General features: G+C 41.0%; 1 protein-coding gene across 1 annotated transcript in view; it reads right to left on the bottom strand.

Annotated features, from left to right (window-relative positions):
* SUPT16H (SPT16 homolog, facilitates chromatin remodeling subunit) overlaps nt 1–18,895 on the bottom strand; it is a 38,652-nt gene that overhangs the window by 14,836 nt on the left and 4,921 nt on the right. The window contains exons 2-10 of the mRNA XM_017853473.1: nt 12,922–13,014; nt 11,089–11,259; nt 8,943–9,095; nt 8,293–8,439; nt 7,735–7,886; nt 6,890–7,062; nt 5,039–5,129; nt 2,180–2,253; nt 1,937–2,049 (exon numbers count right to left, since the gene is read on the bottom strand). Coding sequence (XP_017708962.1) covers nt 1,937–2,049; nt 2,180–2,253; nt 5,039–5,129; nt 6,890–7,062; nt 7,735–7,886; nt 8,293–8,439; nt 8,943–9,095; nt 11,089–11,259; nt 12,922–13,014 — 1,167 coding nt within the window. The remainder of the gene's footprint in view (nt 1–1,936; nt 2,050–2,179; nt 2,254–5,038; nt 5,130–6,889; nt 7,063–7,734; nt 7,887–8,292; nt 8,440–8,942; nt 9,096–11,088; nt 11,260–12,921; nt 13,015–18,895) is intronic.

The raw sequence follows: 18,895 nt of genomic DNA, 5'->3' as shown, positions 1-18,895 counted from the left end.
GTGTTCTCCTAATATGAGGATTTTTTTTTTTTTTTTTTTTTTTTTGAGATGGAGTTTCGCTCTTGTTGCCCAGGCTGGAGTGCAGTGGCCGGATCTCAGCTCACTGCAAGCTCCGCCTCCCGGGTTCATGCCATTCTCCTGTCTCAGCCTCCCGAGTATCTGGGACTACAGGCGCCTGCCACCTCGCCCGGCTAGTTTTTTGTATTTTTAGTAGAGACGGGGTTTCACCGTGTTAGCCAGGATGGTCTCGATCTCCTGACCTCGTGATCCACCCCCGTCTCAGCCTCCCAAAGTGCTGGGATTACAGGCTTGAGCCACCGCGCCCGGCAAGCAATTTCATTTTCTAATGTAGTAAATGGCTGGGCAATGCTTTGAATCTTTTGGACACTAAAATGTTTGACAATGGAATAAATACAGTTTTTATCCTTCTAACCTCTAACCTCTTGTCAGGAGCTACAATTTGTTTTTTCTTTTTTTTTTTTTGAGCTGAGTTTCACTCTTGTCAACCAGGCTGGAGTGCAGTGGCGTGATCTCACCTCACTGCAACCTGCACCTCCCGGGTTCAAGCAATTCTCCTGCCTCAGCCTCCTGAGTAGCTGGAATTACAGACGTGTACCACCATGCCTGGCTAATTTTTGTATTTTTAGTAAAGCTGGGGATTCACCATGTTGGTCAGGCTGGTCTCAAACTCCTGACCTCAGGTGATCCACCTGCCTCGGCCTCTGGAAGTGCTGGGATTACATGTGTGAGCCACTGCACCTGGCCAGAAGCTATCATTTGGGAGGCAACATTGGGTAATTGTTAATATAGGTTTGATTTGAAGGCTGGCTCAGTTGCTTTCTAGCTCAGTGACATTTGGCAAGTTACTTAAACTTGTCTGTGCCTTCAATTTATTTAGTAAATGGAGGTAATAAGAGTATCTACTTCACAAGGTACTATTTCAATGAATTAATGTAAACTGCTTAGCTTACCAATAAAAACACTGAACTACCTGTGCTCATTATTATTAAAAATCAGTTCCTGCTGAGGGAAAGAAGTCAGTCACAAAAGACCACACAGGGTATGACTGAATTCATATCAACTGCCCAGATATTTAGCAAATCCTTAGAGAGAACGTAGTTTAGTCACTGCCTAGGCCTGAAGAACCAGTAGGGGAAGGGAAGGAGGATAGGGAGTGACTGCTAATAGGTTCAGGGTTTTTCCTAAGGTGATGAAAATATTTTCAAATTAGATTGTAGTGATGGGGCCGGGCGCGGTGGCTCAACCCTGTAATCCCAGCACTTTGGGAGGCCGAGGAGGGCGGATCACAAGGTCAGGAGGTCGAGACCATCCTGGCTAACACAGTGAAACCCCGTCTCCACTTAAAAAATACAAAAAATTAGCCGGGCGAGATGGCGGCGCCTGTAGTCCCAGCTACTCGGGAGGCTGAGGCAGGAGAATGGCTTGGACCCGGGAGGCGGAGCTTGCAGTGAGCTGAGATCCGGCCACTGCACTCCAGCCCGGGCGACAGAGCGAGACTCCGTCTCAAAAAAAAAAAAAAAAAAAAAAAAAAAATTGTAGTGATGGTTACACAAATGTGAATATACAAAAAATCACTAAATTGTACATATTAAGTCAGTGAATTGTACAGTATGTGAATTGTAGCTCAATAAAGCTGTTTTTAAAAAGAAAAAAATAATCAGTTTCATTATTAGTATTAGTTCTTGATATTATCATTATCAAGGTTCAAGCCACAATATGACAATATGATTTAATGGTTTAAATCATTCCCTGTACCTGGGCTACAGTCTCTATTCCTAGCTGCATTAGGTTAGGCTGTCACATGGATTATTCCCCTTAGCTAGCATTTAACAAAGCAAGAAAAAAACCACAGAGTCCACAAACGTGCCTCAAAAGTTAACTCATGAAGACTCCAAAGTTTAGAGACAATACACACCTCATCCACAAGCACTGTGTCACCAATAAACAGGGCATAGGTTTTCTCTTCTGGCTTTTTCCCCTCCTTGTTAGTCAGGTCTGAGAATCCTAAATTGATGCTGAAAACCATTCCTAAAACAGCAAAACAAGGATCGGTCTGTGGCTGTGACAATGTGGAGAGGTGTAAGACATATGCCTAAAAGAAGATAAAGCTAAAGGAAATAACTCACAAAAGTATTTTCCTATTGTATGTGAAACTTACCTTTCTTCAGTTTGTATTGATTTTTACTATTGATTACTAGGGAGCCTTCACGGAATTCAATTCCCATCCCAAATCTGAAAAGAAACAGATAAAAATCAGCAAAAGGCTAAAGATCTCTAACATGGATCAAGTATAATATGTTCATTTCAACTTTCACAGTAAGACAGGCAAACATGTTTGAAATGATTTACCCCTGCTGACCGCTCAGCTAGAAAAAAGGATTCAAAGACAGTCTTTGGCCTCTAAATATGCTGTATAATCCCATAGTGAAAAATAATTTCCTAATTGATTATATCAAGCCTTTTAAATTTTAGCTTATTTGCCCACATTTAAACTTTAACCTTCTACCATAAAATCAAGTCAGTAGTATTCCTGTAAACAACATAGAAACTATTAAGGACTATATTACTAAGACAGTAATAACCAGATTAAAAGGGGCAATTTAACCAGATTCATAAGACTTGGTATATAGGTATATATTTCCTCTTCTCCATGAGAGAAGTCTAGAAACTATATACCACAGACTAGTTTTCATCTACAGAGAGTGCCTACATAAAGCTTTGTTTCCAAATATGTCCTTTGTTCCGTAACACGTTATTAGATATTTCTAGGTGTTCAGTGATAAAATATATTTGAGAAATATACTGGATTTCAAGGGGTGTCCTGCCCCTCCACACCTGTGGGCGTTTCTCATTAGATGGAACGAGAGACTTGAGAAAAGAAATGAGACACAAAGTATAGAGAAAGAAAAAGTGGGCCCAGGGGACCAGCGCTCAGCATACAGAGGACCCACGCCGGCACCGGTCTCTGAGTTCCCTTAGTATTTATTAATAATTATCTTTACTATCTTAAAGAAAAGGAAGTGGCAGGATAATAGAATCATTATAGGGAGAAAGTCAGCAGTAAGGTCAGGAGATCGAGACCATCCTGGCTAACACGGTGAAACCCCATCTCTACTAAAAATACAAAAAAAACTAGCCGGGCGAGGTGGGGGGCGCCTGTAGTCCCAGCTACTTGGGAGGCTGAGGCAGGAGAATGGCTAAACCCGAGAGGCGGAGCTTGCAGTGAGCTGAGATCTGGCCACTGCACTCCAGCCCCGGCGACAGAGCGAGACTCCGCCTCAAAAAAAAAAAAAAAAAAAAAAGACATATGAATAAAGTTCTCTGTGACATGAATAAGTTTAAGGAAAAGTGCTGTGCCTTGATATGCATATGTAAACATCTCCATAAACCTTTTTAGTGCATAAAGAGCAGCACTGCACTAGCAAGTCCCGCCTTTAGCCCTAAGGCGGTTTTCTCCTTTCTCAGTAAACAGAACATACAATCGGGTTTTATATCGAGATGTTCCATTGCTCAGTGACGGGCAGGAGACAGATGGTTTTCTCTATCTCAACTGCCAAGAGGCCTTCTTTCCTCTTGTACTAGTCCTCAGCACAGACCCTTCACGGGTGTAAGGCTGGGGGATGATCAGGNGGAGAAAGTCAGCAGTAAGACATATGAATAAAGTTCTCTGTGACATGAATAAGTTTAAGGAAAAGTGCTGTGCCTTGATATGCATATGTAAACATCTCCATAAACCTTTTTAGTGCATAAAGAGCAGCACTGCACTAGCAAGTCCCGCCTTTAGCCCTAAGGCGGTTTTCTCCTTTCTCAGTAAACAGAACATACAATCGGGTTTTATATCGAGATGTTCCATTGCTCAGTGACGGGCAGGAGACAGATGGTTTTCTCTATCTCAACTGCCAAGAGGCCTTCTTTCCTCTTGTACTAGTCCTCAGCACAGACCCTTCACGGGTGTAAGGCTGGGGGATGATCAGGTCTTTCCCTTCCCACGAGGCCATATTTCAGACTATCATATGGGGAGAAACCTTGGACAATACCTAGCTTTCCTAGGCAGAGGTCCCTTCGACCTTTGGCAGCGTGCGTGTCCCTGGATACTTGAGATTAAGAGAATGGTGATGACTTTTAACCAGCAAGCTGCCTTCAGGCACTTGTTTAACAAAGCACACCTTGCACAGCCCAAAATCCTTTAAACCTTGAGTCACCACAGCACATGTCTCTTGCAAGGACAAGGTTGGGGTAGGGTCACAGATTAACAGCATCTCAAATACAGAACAAAATGGAGTCTCTTATGTCTACTTCTTTCTATATAGACACAGTAACAGGCTGATCTCTCTTTTCCCCACAGGATTGAATAAACAAACTCCCCACCGATCCAAAAACAATAATAATAATAAAAAAAAAACAGCCAGGCACAATGGCTCACATCTGTAATCCCAGCACTTTGGGAGATCAAGGTGGGAGGACTGCTTGAGCCCAGGAGTTTAAGACCAGCCTGGGCAACATAGCAAGACCTTGTTTCTACAAAAAATAAAAAAACAAGTTGGGTGTGGTGGCACGTGCGTTGGTCCCAGTTATTGAGGGTGCAGAGATGGGAGGATTGCTGGAGCCCAGAAGATCTAGATGCAGTGAGGCATGACTGCGTCACAGCACTCCAGTCTGGACAAAGTGAGACCCTGTCTCTAAATAAAATATTAGGGTATCTCAGAGTACGTAAGTTGCAAATGTGCATGGAGAGACGAAATACAGTATGTATTAATATTTCCTAACATCTGTAATTAGATCCTGGAACACCTGTGGGCTGGAACACCACAATGGTCTAGAAAAATCTCTCTTATACACTTGGGAGAACTTAAATCTGTCTCACTTTCTCCGATAACATCATGTGCCTGGCACATAGTATAGTCTGCTAGTCCATAAATGTTGGCTGAATCAATCAATTAGCCTAAAGAAATCAGACTGACCATTGACAGTGTAATTGAAAACTGACTCAAGAATGACAATACACATCATGGCATACCCTAGGTTTTTGGTAATTTTGTTCAGCAGCTCTGGCTTCTGCTTTTTAACCACTTCCATGACAGCGTTATATACGTCACATATCTTCACACCTAATAATAAGACAGAAAGGAGATATTAAAGTATCTTTTAGAAAAAACACTAACATTTTGAAATCAAAATTTACGTCCCCTAAAGCAGTGTTTCTCAAAGTGTGAAGTAAACAGTCCACTCACTATTTTTTTTTTTTTTATTTGAGACAGGGTCTCACTCTGTCACCCAGGCTGGAGTGCAGTGGCATGATTACGGCTCACTGAAGCCCTGACCTCCCAGACTCAATGATCCTCCCACCTCAGCATCCCAAGTAACTGGGACTACAGGCACATGCCACTATGCCCAGCTAATTACTTTTTGTAGAGACATGGTCTGCCATGTTGCCCAGGCTGGTCTCAAACTGGGCTCAAGCAATCCTCCCACCTTGGCCTCCCAAAGTGCAGGAATTATAGGTGTGAATCACTCTACTTGGCCCCCTTCTTTTTTTTTTGAGACAGAGTCTTGCTCTGTTGCCCAGGCTAGAGTGGAGTGCAGTGGCGCGATCTTGCTTCACTGCAAGCTCCGCCTCCCGGGTTCACGCCGTTCTCCTGCCTCAGCCTCCCCAGTAGCTGGGACTACAGGGGCCCACCACCACGCCTGGCTATTTTTTTGTATTTTTAGTAGAGATGGGGTTTCATCGTGTTAGCCAGGATGGTTCTGACCTCGTGATCCACCTGCCTTGGCTTCCCAAAGTGCTGGGATTATAGGCTTGAGCCACCGCACCCAGTCCCAGCTCCATTCTTAATCATACTATTTGAGAATCGCTGATCTAGGAGGACACTGGAACACCAGTTGGTCTTAATACTTTAAGAGTTGATAAACGGTATCAGATTAAAGTTATTATACATTTTCAAAAACAGATCCTTGTGGTGAGCCTGTTCTATTTATCACTAAATGGGTGAATTACTGTTATGAGGGCTGTGGCCTTAATTTTTCAGGATCTAGACTATGAATGGGTATGTCAAGCTAAAAAGTAGTCTAGATATGGTGGCCTCAGAGGGATCTTTATCTTCACTAAACTATCTATGGCTATGATTTCCAACAGGACTTCTTAAGACCGACTTAGAGATAATGTGGAAGAATGGTGTCTGGAAGCTCAGTACCCTTCGTATTGTTTTGATGTAGGATTAACATTATATATCCTGTTGGTAGAGATACTAGTTCTCAGAACTTTCTATAACTAAGGAATAGTAATAAGGCCAAGGTATTTTGTGAAGATCTGGACATAGAGGGCCTAACAAGTCAGAGAGGTTTCTATAAACATCAATGTAAACCACAATGATCACTCATGCCTCAAAGAAATGCAGATTCAAGACCTACATGCTAGGATGATTCAACATTTGTAAATCTTATTCTGTTTTTAATATGACAGCCTCAGAGACATAAACATAACACTAATGACATTTCTTTTTTGAGACAAGGTCTCAACTCTATTGCCCAGGCTGAAGTGCAGTGGCGCAAACATGGCTTACTGCCGAGGTATAGTCACAACTCACTGCAGCCTTGACCACTCAGGCTCAAGTGATCCTATCCAACCTCAGTCTCCTGAGTAGCTGGGACCACAGGTGTGCACCACTATGCCCAACTAATTTTTTCATTTTTAATTTCTTACAGAAATGGGGGCCTCATTGTGTTGCCCAGGATGGTCTCGGACTCCTGGATTCAAGCAATCCTCCTGCCTCAGCCTCCCAATGTTGCAATTACAGGTGTGAGCCACAGCTCCTGGCCAATGACATTTTTCTTATGTAACTTCCAAACCTTCTTTTCTAAGGCATCTCACCATGTCTTAATTCCTTCAGCAGCTCCTCTTGAAGCTGGAGTAAAAAGTTGTAATTTTCTTGAACTTCCTGAGAAGGATCAACCATCAAAGTGCGAACAAGGTTGGAGCAGTAAGACTTGAAGCGAATACCCATGGCACAAGTGATAGCCCCAAAATGCATATGATTCTTGTCACTAGAGACCAACAAAGAAAGAAAACATTTCATTACCAAAACTAGCGAAATCTTTGGTATCAATGGGACACAGTATCAATAATCATTACTTTTCCCTGCCATATCCTAAAGCTGTGGCTGAATAAGGACCTAAACTTTTTTTGTGTTTTGTTTTAAATAAACAAACCAGTTTAATAAAGGCTCTGGAGTAAAAGTCAGTGACCAAAACTTTTAGGATAAAAATTCAGTGAGAAAGTGAGTACTGGATTATAAAAATGCAAAAGATATACTGAATTGTATCCATTATAGTCTAATTGTGGGGATGTAAGGAGTCACTTATCCACTAGTCCTCTATGAATTGTGAGTTGTAGTCAGTCTTAAATATAGATAACAGAGACTGGAAAGGGTAAGTGCGTGGGGGGGCAGGCGAGGATGAAAAGAAGTGGATTACAAGGTACAAACATAAAGTAAGATAGAAGGAATAAATTCAACGTTTGACAGCAGAGTAGGGTGACTATACTTAACAAAAATGTATTGCACCTGCGTGATGGACACCCAAGATAATGACTTGGTGACACTATACATTATGTACTTGTAGCCAAATTTCAATGTACCCCACAAATTTATAGATTTTAAAAAAAGAAAAAATAGGCTAAAGTCAAAGTGCTACATTATGAAGTCTTCATATACTTACCTCACCACACTGAACTTGAGATTATAGTTGCCACCACTCTGAATGATAGGAGGGTAACACATTTCCACAGTAGAAGGGTCTGCCCCAGCAAGGTATTTTTTCTCTTCAATGGCCTTTTCCACAGACTCAGCCAGTTTGCTGTGTCGAACTTTCTGTAAGAGCATCCAGAAATAAAGTAACACTTACTAGAGGTTAGCAAAGCGGAGTATGTGGACACTATGAAGACAAAATATATCCTTGTATAAGGATGATATAAAAAAGGTCTTATGAAATGGTTTATGCACCAGGCAATATATTGGTATGCGGGCAAAACACATTTTGGAGAACAATATGTAGGACCTACAGCTATTCCTAGGATTCTCAAGTAAAATAATGGGTTACCTCAAGAAAACATAATGCAGGCTTACCATTATTTTGAAAGAGAGATGACATAATTACCACCAACTTAAGTGTCAGTCTTAATTTCAAAGGAAGTGAAAGAACATACCAACAGATTTGCATGATAGACTTATTACTGCTTCACTAAAACACTAGAAAGACCCTTTCATCTCCATTTACCTCATCTGCATCAACTATTTCCATGACTCTTTCCTTGAAGAATTTGTTGAAGACTTCAGAAGTGATGCTGGCTGCTTTCTTCATTAGGTTGAGCTCCCCATCCTCCTTTACAGCGATGGTATATGCCACAACTGCACTGATATCTATCTGCAGTCAAAGTGACAAGAGTTTCTAATATGCAAATATAGAATTACAAAATAAATGCATCTCTCCAATTTGAATATTATCAGTGATATTTCTGTTACTTAGCAAACTATTTATCACTGGTTTGCAGAATATTCAAATATTCTCTTCTTGAACTGAATTAAACATTTGAAATAGCTCTTTGCCAGGTCACTGTGTGTATTACAAGAGGTGTTAAACTAATGTACTACTTAAAATGTAAACTGCCCTCTCTAGATGTTTTTGTAAAGGTAGATGGAAGAAAGGCAGGGAAAAGAAATTTTGTTTCCAACTCTAAAGTGGCTGGACTATCTCCTGAAAGTCCCATCTACTGGCTGAAAAGTAAAATTGGCACACTGCTCAAAGGGGATAAAATGTGAACAAACATAGAAGTTTCCCAAACAAACGTCCTGCACTATCTGTTATGGAAGCCCATCACATTTCTGTCTTCTCAACTCTTGATTTGCTACTTTCCAGTAGTATCTTACTTTGTCAAAGCCTTCCTTGTTGAGGCAGTCATTCCAGCTCTTCATGAACTCTCCAGGGAATTTGTCTTTGCTGAACACTCCAATCTTCTTTCCATTCTTGCTTTCCTTAATGGCTTCAATCATTTTGTCAAAGCTACTCTTATTACTTTCATTCTGTCAGTGTCACAGGGAAGAAAAGGGGTCTGTTAATTAGACACGTATGTTTTACCAGTAACAGGTAGAGGAATATTCTAAACTACGGAAAAAATAAATTCTCCTCCCATCCCCACCTACTTCTTATTTTTAAAGAGACAAGGTCTTGCTCTACTACCCAGGGCAGAGCACAGTGGTGTGATCACAGCTCACTGCAACCTCAAACTCCCAGGTTCAAGCAGTCCTCCTGCCTCAGCCTCCCAAGTAGCTGGGACTACAGGTTCATGCCACCATGCCTGGATAAATTTTTTTTTTTGAGACAGACTCTCGCCCTGTTGCCAGGCTGGAATGCAATGGCGCAGTCTACACTCACTGCAACCTCAGCCTCCTGGATTCAAGTGACTCTCATGCCTCAGCCTCCCAAGTAGCTGGGATTACAGGTGTGTGACAACATGCCCGGCTAACTTTTTTTTTTTTTGAGACGGAGTCTTGCTCTGCCACCCAGGCTGGAGTGCAGTGGCCGGATCTCAGCTCACTGCAAGCTCCGCCTCCCGGGTTTACACCATTCTCCTGCCTCAGCCTCCCGAGTAGCTGGGACTACAGGCGCCCGCCTCGTCGCCCGGCTAGTTTTTTTTTTGTATTTTAAGTAGAGACAGGGTTTCACCGTATTAGCCAGGATGGTCTCGATCTCCTGACCTCGTGATCTGCCCGTCTCGGCCTCCCAAAGTGCTGGGATTACAGGCTTGAGCCACCGCGCCCGGCCTAACTTTTTATATTTTTAGTAGAGATGGGGCTTTGTTATCTTGCCCAGGCTGTCTTGAACTCCTGACCTCAAGTGATCCACTGCACCCAGCCTTCCTGAATAATTTTTGTGTTTTTTGCAGAGATGGGGTTTTGTCATGTTGCCCAGGCTCATCTGGAACTCCTGCGCTCAAGTGATCTGCTCGCTATGGCCTCTCAAAGTATTGGGATTACAGCCATGAGCCACCATGCCTGGCCCACCTGTAAGATGCCTTCCCATCTTTTTTTTTTTTTTTTTTTTGGGAGACGGAGTCTCGCTCTGTTGCCCAGGCTGGAGTGCAGTGGCACGAACTGTGCTCGCTGCAAGCTCCGCCTCCTGGGTTCATGCCATTCTCCCACCTCAGCCTCCAGAGCAGCTGGGACTACAGGCGCCCGCCACCACGCCCGGCTACTTTTTTTGTATTTTTAGTAGAGACGGGGTTTCACTGCATTAGTCAAGATGGTCTCGATCTCCTGACCTCGTAATCCGCCCACCTCGGCCTCCCAAAGTGCTGGGATTACAGGCTTGAGCCACCACACCTGGCTGATGCCTTCCCATCTTTAAGGAAGATTGTAATACACCAAAAGTGAGCAAAACATTACTTTAAATATTTTTATATACTCAGGTGAAAGTGCTGCCATAAGTTGACCAGACTATTCCTTTTTTTAAGAGAAGGGGTCTCACATTGCCCAGGCTGGTCTCAAACACCTGGGCTCACTCAAGCAATCCTCCCATCTCAGACTCCTGAGTAGCTGGGACTACAGGTGTGCGCCACCATGCCTGATACAACTATTCTTTTTCTTCAGGAAGTTAAGAAACTCAAACACATAAGTGAACAATATTCTGAGAAAACATCCTATGTTAGGTGGGCAGTATGACAAAAAAAATCACGTTTGATAAAAACTGGAAATGATTTATATCTAAGTTTCCTTAAGGATATTTAAGGTTTTTTGCTCTAATTAAGGCAGATAGAGGAAAACAAACTAAGTGTCCTCAAGAATGGAGACATAAAGTCAGTGTTCACCAGAATTTCACAGCCCATTTGTTTTGCTGCAGTACTGATAGGATTACTGAATTCTTTTCTTCCTAACAATGAAGACGTGACAGAACTTTGTAATTACAACAACAGCCACCTATAATTTCCCCTGCGCATTCTTTCAAACTCCTATAAGGCATTTCCGTTCATCCCTTTTGAAGATTTTTCCACATTTATAACACATTATTAATCCTGACCTTTTCTCGTATTAGCAGTGTGATGGCAGGGGCTCCATTAGCATTCTCATTGCCCTTAGTGTTGGCAATCTGTTTCAAGAACTCCACTTTTTTCTTGCTGGCCATAAAGATGATTTTGTCATCACAAAAGACCATGATAGTATCAGTTAGTTCGTAACCAAAGAGCCATGTCTATGGAAAAAGACAACAGTGACAACAGCATTTACAGATAGAAAAATTAATGCACTCTTACAGATATATAGAAATACTTATCTACAAAAATAACATGTCTGAGATTAACTCCAAGGTAATCAGGCTGGGGAGTCTGCAGTGGACACAAATTAAGCAAGACTGGCCAAGAGCTGACAATTTATCAGAACAGGACAGTGGGGTTCAATGTATTATTTTTCCTCTACGTTTATATGCTTGAACTATCTATAATTAAAACCATCAAATCAGTTGAACAATTTGTGTTTACAGGAACTATATCAATATTTAGCAAAATAGAAATGGTTAAAACAAGGGACACAGTGATACAGAACCGTTTGTTACTACCTCCTCAATTACCAGTTGCCTACCAATTATTCATTTCTCCTTCTCAAAGAACTGACTTTTTTTTTTTTTGTTTGTTTTTGTTTTTCTGAGACGGAGTCTCGCTCTGTCGCCTGGGCTGGAGTGCAGTGGCCGGATCTCAGCTCACTGCAAGCTCCGCCTCACGGGTTCACGCCATTCTCCTGCCTCAGCCTCCCGAGTAGCTGGGACTACAGGCGTCCACCACCTCGCCCGGCTAGTTTTTTTGTATTTTTTTTAGTAGAGACGGGGTTTCACCGTGTTAGCCAAGATGGTCTCGATCTCCTGACCTCGTGATCCGCCCGTCTCGGCCTCCCAAAGTGCTGGGATTACAGGCTTGAGCCACCGCACCCGGCCAGAACTGACATTTTTAACTGGGGATACTGTCCAGCATGAAAACTCTTATTTCCCATCCTTCCTTTCAGGTAAGTATGGTCATTAAGATCAAATTTTGGCCAATAAATGGAAGTACTGTGTGCAGCTTCAGCAAAGTCTTCTTAAAAGAAAAGGTGGCCTCCCATTTTCTTCCCTGTCTCTATCTTTTTGCTTGGAATGTAGATGAAACACCTGGAGTTCTAGAAGCCATTCTGTACCATGTGCAAGAGGGCTATCTTCTTTGGGTGACAGAACAGAGAACTGGAAAAAGCCTGGGTCCCTGAAGACTATACATAAGGAAAAGAATATTTTGTTTAACTCGCTGTTACTTAGGTTTTTGTGTTACAGCAGCTAAATCCATATTAATTGATACTAATACTTCTTTTTCCTTATGTCCTAAACCACTGCTAAATCCAATTGAACTTTATGTGATGGTGAAAATACTATTTATTTGCTCTGTCCAATATGGTAGCCACTACTGAATACCAGAAACAGCTGATGAAGACTTGAGAAATTGAAATTTTTTAAAATAAGAGACAGGGTCTCACTGAGTTGCCCAGGCTGGAGTGCAATGGTACAATCTTGGCTTACTGCAACCTCTATCTCCTGGGCTCTTGCCATCCCCCGATCTCAGACTCCTGAGTAGCTGGGACTATAGATGCACACCCCCATACCTGGTTAATTTTTTTGTATTTCTTGTAAAGACAAGGTTTTGCCTTGTTGCCCAGGCTGGTCTTGAACTCCTGGGCTCAAGTAATCCACCTACCTCGGCCTCCCAAAGTGCTGGAATCACAGGCATGATCCACCACACCCAGCCAGGAATTTAATTTTTAATGTGGCTACCATACTGAACAGTGAAGTACATAATCCAACAACTCTAAGGGCTAAAAATTGCTGTAAATCTCTCACCTGTAAGGCAGTTGATTTGGCATAAACAATTTCTTCATCAACACCCACTGATACAACAATGGCATCAACGTTGGCATACTCATCTTCTCCTTTCTGAAAAGAGTGGGTAATTGTCACTTAATTTTCACACTAGCAAAACAGGAATACAGACTTCAATATTTACCTAGGATATGCATAATCTTTTCCTGATAGAAATGTCAAGTTTAAGGTACATGCCTGCTTGGCAGTCTTACAGCTATTCTATTTTTTGTTTTTACAGTACTTGTTAATTGTTGATAAATAACAAGAGAAATTATTCCTTAGTCCCCAGATCTATGCTTCATAGTTCAGGAATACAGATCAGTGACAAATGTCCTATGTAATTTAAAGACATATTTTATTTTTTAAAATTTTATTATTTATTTTTGAGACGGAGTTTCGCTCTTGTTGCCCAGGCTGGAGTGCAATGGTGCAATCTCGGCTCACCGCAACCTCCGCCTCCTGGGTTCAAGCAATTCTCCTGCCTCAGCCTCCCCAGTAGCTGGGATTACAGGCGCCCGCCACCATGCCAGGCTAATTTTTTGTATTTTTAGTAGAGACAGGATTTTATTACGTTGGCCAGGCTGGTCCTGAACTCCCGACTTCAGGTGATCCACACGCTTTGGCCTCCCAAAGTGCTGGAATTACAGGCATAAGCCACCGTGCCTGGCCCAAAGTAATTTTTTATATTCTAAAATCATCTTGCACTCTCAAAGATAGGCCACCTTCATCTCAGAATCTTTCAAGGAGTTATAATTTATGCAGAAATTTATATATGCCTTCTTTTTTGGTTCAGTCACAGCAGTCTTAATAAAGAGATGTAACCCCATGGTAAAATGAACACTTTAACAACATGAAATCACAGATGCCTGGCCAGAAGGCCACATATCTGAGGTTTCATGACAGCACTGGAAGCCATGGTAGTTTTCATCCTTACAGTTTTTGTCAGTCTCAACACCAATGTCCTTCCTGGCTGATGGAGAAATGGCAGTTCTTTATTTTTTTAAAAAGCTTTAAGATAGAATTCACATAGAATTCGAAAGTATACAATGTAATGATTTTTAGCAGAATTATGCAACCATCACAATTTTGGAACATTTTAATCTCTCCAAAAACAAATGCTGTGTCCTTCAGCACAATCATTCCCCAACTCCCCCTACCTCCATCTCAGCCCTAGACAACCACTAATCTGTCTCTATGGATTTGTCTACTCTGGACAATTCATATACATGGAATCAAATAAAATGTGGCCTTTGTGTCTGGCTTCTTTCTCTTGTTTTCAAGGTTCATCTGTGTTGTGGCCCGCATCAATACTTCATTCCTTCTACTGCTGAATATTTTATTCTGTAGATATACCACATTTTATCTATCCATTCATCAGCTGCAGGACACTTCCTCAGCCTCCCAAGTAGCTGGGACTACAGGTATGCACCACCATGACCAGCTTTTTTAGTAGAGATATTTTTATTTTTTAGTAGAGATAGGGGTTTCGTCATGTTGGCCAGGCTGGTCTCGAACTCCTGACCTCAAGTGATCTGCCCCAACTTGGCCTCCTGAAGTGCTGGGATTACAGGCACGAGCCACCATGCCCGGCCCTCGCTGTAGTTTTGATTTGCATTTCTCTAATGGCTAATGATGTTGAGCATCATTTCATATGTTCACTGACAATTTGTATACATCTTGGAGAAACGCCTGTTCAGATCCTCTGCCATTTTGTAGCTGAGTTACTGCTTTATTATTGAGCTGTAAGAGTTTTTATATTCTAGATACAAGTCCTTTATCAGGATCTGCAGACATTTTCTCCTATTCTGTGCATTTTATTTTCACTTTCTTGATGGTATCCTTTGAAGCACCAAAGTTTCTAATTTTGAAGTAGTACAATTTATCTATTTTCTTTTTTATTTCGGAGTCAGAGTCTCACTCCATTCCCCAGGCTGGAGTGCACTTGCACGATCTCGGCTCACTGCAACCTCCGCCTCCTGGGTTCAAGCAATTCTCATGCTTCAGCATCCCAAGTAGTTGGGACTCCAGGCATCTGCCACCATACCCGGCTAATTTTTGTATTTTTAGTAGAGATGAGGTTTTGCCATGTTGGCCAGGCTGGTCTTGAACTCCTAACTTAGAGTGATCTGCCTGCCTTGGCCTCCCATAATGCTAGGATCACAGGTGTGAGCCACTGTGCCTGGCCTATCTATTTTCTTGTGCTTTTGGTGTCATATCTAAGAAAGTTCTGCCTAATTCAAGGTCACTCAGATTTACTTCATACTTCTTCTACAAGGGTTTCATAGCTTTAGCTGTCACAGTTAGGTCTATGATTTGTTTTCAATTAATTTTTTTGTATGGTCTGTGGACTAACCCAACTTCCTTCTTTTACATTGAATATCTAGTTGTTACACCATCTGTTGAAAAGACTATTCATTTCTCACTGAATTGTCTTGACATCCCTGTCAAAAATAAAATGACCATAAATGTGAGGATTTATTTCTGAATTTTCGGGTTTATTCCACTCTTCTATATGCCTATCCTTATGTCAGTACCATGATGTTTTGATTACTATAGCTTTGTAGTAAGTTTTGACATCAAGACATGTGAGTTCTCCAACCATCTGATACTCTTCAATAGCTCTATAAAGCCAAAAGACTGGTCATTCTGGGTTATAATTCTGACTTCCCCTATAAAGTCAAGATAAATGCATACATAAGACTCTTCCACATTTTTGGGCTTCTGCTTGTCAATAAGGATATATGACAACAACTGAGTGTTCTGTTGTATTTTTCTACCACGACAAAACATATTATGCAAAGAAGTCACTACCCAGAAATTATATGCCTATCCCCATTGACTTCAGTAAGAAATGTTTTCCTTCAGCTTGGTAAGAAGTTTTATCATTAGTTTTCACTGATAGTGAAATACTAATTGTAGTTAAAACTGCTACTCCCTTTGTATGAATCAAGGTAGTAGCACCAAACTACTTCTCTATTACCACACACTCAGGAAAAAAGGCCAGTTTCACTTAAGAATGTCCTTGATGAAGTAAAAATGATTACCATTATAAAATCCCAACCCTTGCATCTGTCTTTTAATATTCAACGTAAAGAAATAAGAAATATAAATAAAGCACTTCTGTGTGCAGTGAATTTATGATGGTTGGCTCAAGGAAAAGCACTTGGATACGTATTTCAGTAGCAAACTAAAACAGCCATTTGAAGACTTGGATTAGCCGGGCATGGTAGTAGATACCTGTAATCCCAGCTACTCGGGAGACTGAGGAAGGAGAATTTCTTGAACTTGGGAGGCGGAGGTTGCAGGAAGCTGAGACTGCGTTACTGCACTCCAGCCTGGGTGACAGAGTGAGACTCTGTCTCAAAAAAAGAAAAAAAAAAGATAAATCAACAGATTTAACCCAAGAGGTCTAAACCTTACCGAACAGGAATTTCAGAAACAAAAGACATCACTAAGGAAATGCAGGGACTAAAATAATCAAATAATGCACCCTAGGACTGAAGAATGTGAGCTTGAGACTAAAAGGATTTCCCCAAAAGAGACATATCAAAGCACACTGCTGTGCAATTTCAAAACAGAAGGGATGATTCTAAATTTCAGAGAGAAAGGCTATGTATGTATACTGGAAATAGAATCATATCGGCCTTCTCAAAAGTAACACTGAAAGCTCTGAAGCCAAATGGCTTTAAAATTCTGAGCAGAAAATGATTTTCAACACAGAATTTTATACCTACTACATTAACAAAGCCAATAGAGTTCACTTTGGTTAATTATATTATTAACCAAAAATAAGGACAGACTAACACTTTAAAGACATGCAAGGACTAAAGACATTTATATTCTATGCATCCTTTTTTTTTTTTTTGCATGGGGTTACACTGGAGCTAGTGGTGAGCTTTTTATTTATTCTTCTTTTGAGACACAGTCTCACTCTGTTGCCCAGGCTGGAGGGCAATGGCACGATCTCAGCTCACTGCGGCCTCTGTCTCCTGGGTTCAAGAGATTCTTGTGCCTCAGCCTCCTAAGTAGCTAGGATTACAGGAATGTGCCACCATGCCCGGTTAATTTCTGTATTTTTAGTAGAGATGGGGTTTTGCCATGTCGGCCAGGCTGGTCTTGAGCTCCTGGCCTCAAGTGATCTGCCCACCTCGGCCTCCCAAAATGCTGATATTACAGGCGTGAACGAACGTTCCACTGCACCTGGCCCATTTTTTTCTTAGGAAGTTCTTAGAGAAAATATGCTAAACAAAAAACAAAGCAGAGGCTCTTGGGATATAGGGGACCCAATACTGGAAAGTCCTGAGGTTCAACAGGCCTAAAGAGTAACCTGTACAGATGGAGCAGGATAATGTGGGGGGTAGAAGTAGGGAGTGAGGTTGCTTAAAAAGAAACAGAATAAAATTCGATGAGTGTGAGAAATTTGGAATAAAAGATTGGTAACACTATGATAGACCTGTTGGAGAAAATTAAGGCTAGGGAGATTTTTTTTTAAAGGAGAAAAACTGAGGAAATCATAAATGCCAGGAAAATAAAAAAATGAAAAAAAAAAAAAAAAAAAAAAAAAAAAAAAAAAAAAAAAAAAAAAAAAAAAAAAAAAAAAAAAAAAAAAAAAAATAAAGTCAATCATACTTTATTACTTCACCCAGAAATGAAAACATTTATATGAATGTAAACAATGTAAATAGTAACTACTGATTTTACTAAAACTTGTGGGGAAAAGTTATTAAGAAGGACGGATGTGTGATAAAGCAAGTATAACAAAATGTTAACTGTGTGGGTGGTGGGTATATAGGGTGTACTTAAAACTCAACTTGTCTGTCTTTAAAATTTTTCGTATCAATGTGTCAGGAGAAAAATGTTAAGGTATTAGGAGATAGGGAAGTTGGAATGAGTGTGATGATACAAAGAAGTTAAATTCAGATCTACCATAAGTTAATAACGGTTAAAAATCCACAAATCAAGAAACAGTAGTATACACAGATATTATTTAGAAATATGAAAGAAACAAAAAACTCGAAGTGGTTGCCTCTGGGACAGGTGACTTTTTGTTTTAAGGCTTTTATTAGAACTATGATTTTAAAAAACTATATTACTGATTAAAATAATTTTTAAAGTGAGAGTTAAATAAAATATAAAACAGATGGCAAAGAATCTGCAAAAATTGTGAAGGTGGTATCTGGATGACAAAAGTTGGAGAAATAGAGTAGCAGAAGAACAATTATCTTCCTTTGAACCATATGGGATACTGCCTTAAAAAAAGAAAATATTTTTGCAGTCTGGTTATAGCTAAATACCCATATAATCAGTTACCACTATTCACTGAGTGACTACTACATGCCAGGCACTGTAGTTGTTAACAGGGATAAAAAGTAAATACAAAAGTAGAGATCTAGGGCCGGGTGTGGAGGCTCACACCTGTAATCCCAACACTTTGGGAGGCTGAGGCGGGTGGATTGCTTGAGGCCAGGAGTTAGAGACTAGCCTGCCCAATATGATGAAATTCCATCTCTACTAAAAATACAACAATTAGCCGACCATGGTGGCACACACCTGTAATCTCAACTACTCAGGAGGCTGAGACATGAGAATCACTTGAACCCGGGAGGCAGAGATTGCAGTGAGCTGAGAATGCATCACTGCATTCCAGCCTTGGTGACACAGTGAGACTGTCTCAAAAAAAAAAAAAAAAAGAAAAAAGTAGAGAACTAGATTATAAAAGCTGAGTAAGCAACATTTAAAAAAAATCTCAATCCATCTGGGCATTTATTTCCATCTAACCCTCTTTACTCAGCATTATTAAAAAGTTTCTTGGCCAGGTGCAGTGACTTTACACCTGTATTCTCGGCACTTTGGGATGCCGAGGTAGGCGGATCGCTTGAGCCCATGAGTTTGAGACCAGCCTGGGACAACATGGTGGAACCCTGTCTCCATAAAAAGTTCAAAAAAAAAAAAG

Source organism: Rhinopithecus bieti, unplaced genomic scaffold (genome assembly GCF_001698545.2).
Source record: "Rhinopithecus bieti isolate Rb0 unplaced genomic scaffold, ASM169854v2 scaffold_34943, whole genome shotgun sequence".
Lineage (NCBI taxonomy): Eukaryota > Metazoa > Chordata > Mammalia > Primates > Cercopithecidae > Rhinopithecus > Rhinopithecus bieti.
The sequence above is the reverse complement of the archived record's forward strand: the minus strand, read 5'-3'. Positions and strand labels throughout refer to the sequence as shown.